Below are 7,349 nucleotides of genomic sequence, written 5' to 3' on the forward strand. Positions count from 1 at the left end.
CAAGTCCACCAAAATCAGAAAGTCAATCATAAAAGGCAAACAAGAAAGAATGACGACATTATTTCTTTGTGAATAAATCTCTGTCTTAACAAATTGTCATCTTGGCCACTTTGCCTTCAACTTAGTTAAATGACACTACTATGGGCTCTTCTGGATCTTTGCATGGCATGTTGCAGTTGTGTGTGTGTGCGGTGGGGGGGTGCTTCCTATAATCGAAAAGCAGTGGTGAGGAACCTGACAGAGGCACTTGCTCAAAGCACGAACGAACAGAATAGAGGAGTACGTCTCTAAGGATGGTCCCTGGGACTTCAACATCAACGTCATCTGGGTACTTGTCAGAAATGCCAAACCTCAGGCTCCCCATGTAATCAGAACCTGGAGGATGTGTCCCACATATTTAACAGGCCCTTCGGATGACTGCCGCATCCCAACGTTGGACTATCGCTAAGTAGAGCAGGCGAAACAGTAACTGAACAAAGTTACCTGGGCTAACATCCATTCCGATTTCCGGTGGACACCCCCCCACACCCCTACCCACCCCCCACACACAAAATGTGCTGTACCTTTCCCAGGTCTGGGAATAAATTCTGAGGAGAGGCACATTTGTATTTTGCTACATTTCCTTTCCGTTCTGTTGAAGAGTATTCTTAAATACGAACGACTTTCAGAATCTAAAGACCATCCAGAGAAAGGCAACACAAAGATATGTGACCGCAAACTTAACGCTTCCGGAACTACGAATCAGGGCAGTGGCGGGAACCATTCAGATAGTGGCCTGCCACGGCTTTAGGGTAGACAACGTGACCCAAAGACAGAAACACCCCCCAGAAAACCCATTCCCGTGGCAGAGGTCAGCAACGTCACACACACATAGACAGCTGTCCCCTTCCTCATTGCTCAACAGTGACCCATACTACAGGGCCTTTTCCTCCTGTCTCATGCCCCTTCCCACATGCCACCCTATGCACATGGAATTTCCTCCCCACTGACCATTGGAAGAAATGCACAACCAGAGATAGGTTGGCCCCGATCCCATCCTGCTAGGGGATACACGAGGGGAGAGGAAGAATGTAATTGCAAATGCCACCTATCAGGTAACAGCCCTCTGCAGAGGAAGAGGAGAAGACAGTGGTCCAGAAGATGCCAGTGGTGTGAGTCAGGAGGAAAAGCAGACCTGACAGAACTGATCCCATCTAGAAAAGAAAATTTGTGTCCCACGAGCTCAAACCATTACATAGGCAAACACTGCTGTGCCTCTGATAATTACTTAAATAATGGGTAAACAACAACAAGGAAGACGTGTTGACAAATCACCCGGTTTGGGCAGTATATAGAGGCCACGGCACGAGGACAGACACTTCCACACTCAAGACCTTCGCTTTCCTGGAAACCCACCCAGAACCTCCAGCCTCTGACACCATGGTCAACTCCTGTTGTGGCTCCGTCTGCTCTGACCAGGGCTGTGGCGAGGAGTCCTGCTGCCGCCCCAGCTGCTGCCAGACCACCTGCTGCAGGACCACCTGCTGCCGCCCCAGCTGCTGTGTGTCCAGCTGCTGCCAGCCCTCGTGCTGTGGCTCCAGCTGCTGCAGGCCCAGCTGCTGCACCTCTAGCTGCTGCCGCCCCACCTGCTGCCAGACCACCTGCTGCAGGACCACCTGCTGCCGTCCCAGCTGCTGTGTGTCCAGCTGCTGCCGCCCCTCCTGCTGTGGCTCCAGCTGCTGTGGCTCCAGCTGCTGCAGGCCCAGCTGCTGCATCTCTAGCTGCTGCCGCCCCTCCTGCTGTGGCTCCAGCTGCTGTGGCTCCAGCTGCTGCAGGCCCAGCTGCTGCACCTCTAGCTGCTGCCGCCCCACCTGCTGCCAGACCACCTGCTGCAGGACCACCTGCTGCCGCCCAAGCTGCTGTGTGTCCAGCTGCTGCCGCCCCTCCTGCTGCGGTTCCAGCTGCTGCAGGCCCAGCTGCTGTGGCTCCAGCTGCTGCCGCCCCACCTGCTGCCAGACCACCTGCTGCAGGACCACCTGCTGCCGCCCCAGCTGCTGTGTGTCCAGCTGCTGCCGCCCCAGCTGTTGCTAGACCACCTGCTGCTCCCCAACCTGCTCTAGAGGCTTCTGCTGCTGAGGATCCTGGCCTGCACCCCGCTGTCTTTCATCAACCAATCTTCCTCAGCTAGTCCCACTGAGCACGGAATCGTGACAGGCCAACTGTCAAACCTCAGTTCCGGCCGCCCTTTCAACCTACGTGGCCTCCAAATGTACTCCCCCACCAACAACACCCTCCTCCCCACCTCCTTCTTACTAGCTCCCTCCCAAGGGAATACGGACCTTGCATGTTCTCTGAAATCTCTCAGCCAGCGTGTCATCCCAAGCACACTCTTCTTTCCTGCCAGGTCTCCTCATACAGAGATGCTCCTATACCTCAAATAAACCTGAACGTCTCCGGGCATACAGATCGAAGGGCCTTGTGTCTCATTATTTTTCCCTCGTGAACTGTTATGCTTAGCAGGTCGGATGCATTTCTGGTGCTCCCTGCAGAAAGGGGAGTCCACCGCAGACGACTTCAGGATTTCCACCTCTATCCCCTCAGCACTCTCCATGCTGACATCGACACTGGTGGTTTATAGCAAGCCCCCGCTGCTCTCTGCTGAGCCCTTTGTCTAGATGAGGGAGGAAATTCTTGGCAGGCCACAGCTAGGGAGAGGAAGTCTCGAGGAGAAGTCCTCAACCAGTGGGCAGCACTTGGTGGATGAAGTGCTCTAGCCCCTTTAGCCCCTATCCCCTCGAGTGGGGGGTGTGAGACCGGGGGCCTCAGCCAGGACTGCACCTCAGCTACCTACAGGGCTTACCTGCTCTGGAAATCATTCTGGATTGGCTTCCATCCCTTCCCTGCATCACTCCTCACGTTCCCTACGGCACTTCTTGAGATCACCTCCCAAACAAACTACTTGCTCTCAGACCTCTGTTGTTGGAGTCTGCTCCGGACATCACCCTAACGCCAGCCTTCCGGAGCTCAGGATCAGGGCCTTCAAAACATCTCCATACAACAGGCTCGGTAACCGTGGTGGCTGGCCACCCCGAGCATGAATCTCCCTGAAGCACTTAATCTTTTCACTATATGCTGTTTCTTCCTACAGTACTTGCACACTTGGTCTTAGACTATTAGTCTCCAATTCCTAAAGTATCATTCTCCGCCCCTGAGGGACAGGACACTCTCCCATGAGGAACTCAGACCATCATGTTAGGAGCTGTCTCCCTAGAGGAGGCCTGTTTGAGGGGAACTGTCCCCATCTGTGATGCTTACACCGCACTCAAAAAACCAGAGACTAAAACACGATGTGCAAGGGAGAGCTCTCGGGAGAAATGCGTAAGAAACAGAGGGAGAGGGCACCTGGGTGGCTCAGTTGGCTACGCAACTGTCTTCGGCTCAGGTCATGGTCCCGGTGTCCCGGGATCGAGTCCCGCATCGGGCTCCCAGCTCCATGGGAAGTCTGCCTCTCCCTCTGAACTTCTCACCTCTCATGTTCTCTCTCTCTCACTGTTTCTCTCTCCAAAAAGTAAATAAAATCATTTAAAAAGAAGAAGAAGAAGAAGAAGAAGAAACGGAGGGAGACATATTAGGGGTCTAAAAGGAACGAATGCAAAATGGGGTTTCCGTCCAATTCCACCCCCACGTTCCGACCCCACAGATGAGGGGTGTGGACTGGGGAAGGGGACTGCTCCTCTTAGAGGCAAGGGGGCTGAGCCTATGTACTCCTCCATCACTTATCACTAGCCGTGGACAACCCCTGGTGCATAGAAAGAAGGGAGGGGCCAGACGTCCAGCTGTGGTCGACCCCTAGGCTGACACAATTCCCTGCACAGCAGTGTGCGCAAACAGTGTGAGCCATGCGTAGCCCATACTCTGCACTAGCGTGTGGATCAGGGCATTTAAGGCAAAGATGCCCGAATGAATATCCATATCTACCCCTGCCTCTGCTCATGTCTATGGATTGCTCTCATTAACCCCGCTCCATGGGGTCTGCCACCACTTCTAGAAAATCTTACAAGACAGGGAGTTAGAGGGATGGCTCCTCTGCTCCTTTAGCTGACTTGCCCGGGGGATCTGACCTCCAACCCCATCCCTGAGAGTGCTGAGCCCATGATTCCTACGTCCCCTTCAGGCTACACTGCTTGCTCATCGTCGGTTGATCCTGGGAATAGGAATACCAAGAATGCTCCTGTAGATCAGCCCAATGCTAAACATCTTCCTAATGGCTCCCAGAGCTCTCTTCTGATTTCCCGACACTAGAAACCCAGAGGGATAAGGTGCCAGCCAGAGTTTTCATACCAATCACATTTGACCGTGTTCCCCTCAAGCTAGCTTTCCTCCTTTGGAGACACGACCCCTAGATGCACACAGCCTACAATCAGAGGAGAAGGAGGCACAAATTCCCCCAAATGGATCACCGGGATGAAGAAGATGTGGAAACTTCTCCTTGCACTCTAACCTCTAGATCCATGTATTCATACAGGGCCATGAAAGGTTCTGGATATCCTGCAGTCCAGTTCAACACAGATCCCATGTCCAACAGCCTGCCAACATATGAGTATTCCAGATTCCCAGGGGTCAATGGCTACAGATTCTTGGGCAAGGACTAAGGAAATTCTATGATAGACACTTCCTGGGGTCCTCCGCCCAGAAAGACTGGGCTCTCTGTTCATGGGTTAATAGGTCTGAGAACAGCCTGAGGTCTTCAAACTGTGTCAGGGATCATGACCTTCCATTGGGATCAAGGACCTTGGCCTTTGTTCTTTTATTCTTAAGCTCTTTTAAAGACACACACACACACACACCTCTGTGTGTGTGTGTGTGTGTGTGTGTGTTGTATGTGTGTGCACACACACAAAGGTGCACCGTATTTGGCTACCTATATCCTTGTTTGACTGTTCCAGGGGGAGAAAGAGAGACAGAGACAGAGATGGAGAGAGACCAAGCTCAGTCAAGGTGAGGGGCTGATGGAGAAGCAGACTCTCAACTGAGCAGGGAGCCCGAGGCAGGACTCGATCCCAACCCTCCAGGACCATGACCTGAGCCAAAGGCAGAAGCTGAACCGACTGAGCCCCCCAGGAGCCACGTCCACCTCCCCAGCCCCCGGCTGCCTATATCCTATTATGACGGACACCATGCCCGATGATCCATATCGTTAGGCCCCTGAGGGTTTCACATCATTCTGACCCTTGGCATTCCACTCTGGTGGGCCATCACATAATAATACACACATTACTTCCTCGAGTTCAATGCTGCCATCTGGACTCGGCCATTCAGGGATATTATCCTCCCATTATTCCAAGGGAGCATATTCCTGGTCCCAGCAATCCCAGCACAACCTCTCCCTTCAGAGAATAGGCAGCATTACCTCAGTGACCTGCTGACACCGATACTTGATGACTCCTGGATATCTTAGTAAACAGAGTGCCCCCAGACCTCTCCTAGGGAATCGAGGCCATTTGGACTTTCTGGCTTTAGGACTACATCAGTTTTAGCACTTCTCATTCTCTGCATGGTTCTTTTTTTTTTTTTTTTTGGATTATTTATTTATTCATTTATTTATTTGTTAGACAGAGAGTGAGACAGAGACAGAGAGACAGAGAGAGATCACAAGTAGGCAGAGAACCAGGCAGAGAGAGAGGGAAGCAGGCTCCCTGCTGAGCAGAGAGCCCAATGCAGGGCTCGATCCCAGGACCCCGAGATCGTGACCTGAGCCCAAGACAGAGGCTTAACTCGCTGAGCCTCCCAGGCGCCCCTTCTCTGCACTTTTTAATTCCTCCTTTCTCACCTGTGTGTGCAGTCGTCCTAGATGAATTTGTTCTGGCTATCCGTTCTTACACAGTATTACTGCAAAATTTAGCAGTTTCAAGTGACACTCATTTATGATCTCGGTTTCTGAGGATCCGATATCTCGGTAGGGACGGCCCACCTAGACCCTCCATTTCACAGGGTTTCCCAGGGCTGCACGCAAGGTGCTGCCTGGCACTGGGGTCTCAGGTGAGGGCCCCACTGGGGAAGAAGACACTTCTCACTTCACTTACATGCTCACTGGCGGGATTCAGTTCCTTGAGGGCCGCTAGCGTGGGGACCTTGCTTCCTTGCTGGATGGTGAATGGAGACCGTGCTCAGTTCTCTGCTGCAAGGATCTCTCCCACATTGTACCAGCTTCAGCAAGGCCAGAGAGAGAGAGAGAGAGACAGAGACAGAGAGAAAGAAAGGGTTGGCTTTGAGATGAAAGTCACAGTCCTTGGTAACTCAGCCCCTTGATGGTGCCATCTGCCATGGTTTAGAAGCACGTTACTTGACGGGAGGGAAATACAGGAGACCGTGAACACCAAGCGGTGGATAGCCTCTTGAAGGCCTTCTTGGAGTCTGCCTACCAGAACTCCTCCATAATACTGAGTGAAAAAAATCAAATCAGAATTCTCTGTTTAAAAATCAGAAACATATGAAAATCAAACTATGCTGTTTAGGTGTGCATACCTACCTCATTAAACCATAAGGAAAATGAATGAAAACGTTACTTGAAGAATCAGCACGGTAATCATCTGTAGCATCGAAAAAACGACTCTGGTCAACAAAGGACATATCAAGAGCCTTCTTGGTGGCAACAAAGTTCTATTTCGTGACTCAAGCTTTGGCTATACAAATATTTGCTCCATAACTGTTTTGTATCTTATGCTCTTATAGGTCACATGTTTTTCAGTCCTATGCATTTTCCATCAGATGAAAGAATTGTTTAAAAATTTAGGGTGAACAGAAACCCATACTCTATTTAAGATTTAAAATGAAAGCTTACCTTTAGGATTGGATGGCCACCCTACCATGAAATTTAAAGCTATGACTTCAAAGCAGTCTTGGAACGTCACTAGGACGGCACTGACTGAACTAGTGATACATGTGCATCAACATCAGTGATTCTTACAGGCAGAAGCCAAGTCAATGGTGCCCAACCAAAGAGAAATTCTGCAGACTATATGAACAGTATGTACACAAACACACACACACACACACACACACACACACAAGCATGCACACTAGACCTAGATGTAGTGTCTGTTTGATGTTCCAGATCAAAAGAGATCCATGGTAAAAGAAAACCTACTGAAACAGCAATCACCTCGGTGACTGAGAGGATGTTACTAAAGGGCAGGTGGGGCCCGTCCAGTATAATGGAAATGTTCTATCCCGACAGGTGCGGGGATTACACGGATGGGCTTCTGTGTATCAAAATTCACCACTATGGTAGACTACACAAAGGATTTTTTAACTTCACTCTGTGTCAAGTCCACCAAAATCAGAAAGTCAATCATAAAAGGCAAACAAGA

General features: G+C 50.9%; 1 protein-coding gene across 3 annotated transcripts; it reads left to right on the plus strand.

Moving 5' to 3' along the window:
• Positions 1–1,379: 1,379 nt before the first annotated feature.
• LOC116584038 (keratin-associated protein 4-2-like) lies at positions 1,380–2,070 on the plus strand. 3 transcript variants are annotated; one of them, XM_032332028.1, is made up of 2 exons: positions 1,380–1,679; positions 1,815–2,070. In XM_032332028.1, exons 1-2 carry the CDS (start codon positions 1,420–1,422, stop codon positions 2,068–2,070), a joined length of 516 nt encoding a protein of 171 aa, XP_032187919.1. In that variant the 5' UTR covers positions 1,380–1,419. The 3 variants fall into 3 exon arrangements, with proteins under 3 accessions (XP_032187919.1, XP_032187917.1, XP_032187918.1); XM_032332026.1 differs by having other exon boundaries at positions 1,380–1,565; positions 1,596–2,070; XM_032332027.1 differs by having other exon boundaries at positions 1,380–1,544; positions 1,596–2,070.
• The last annotated feature ends 5,279 nt before the right edge of the window (positions 2,071–7,349 follow it).

This window comes from Mustela erminea, unplaced genomic scaffold (genome assembly GCF_009829155.1).
Source record: "Mustela erminea isolate mMusErm1 unplaced genomic scaffold, mMusErm1.Pri scaffold_77_arrow_ctg1, whole genome shotgun sequence".
Taxonomy (NCBI): Eukaryota; Metazoa; Chordata; class Mammalia; order Carnivora; family Mustelidae; genus Mustela; species Mustela erminea.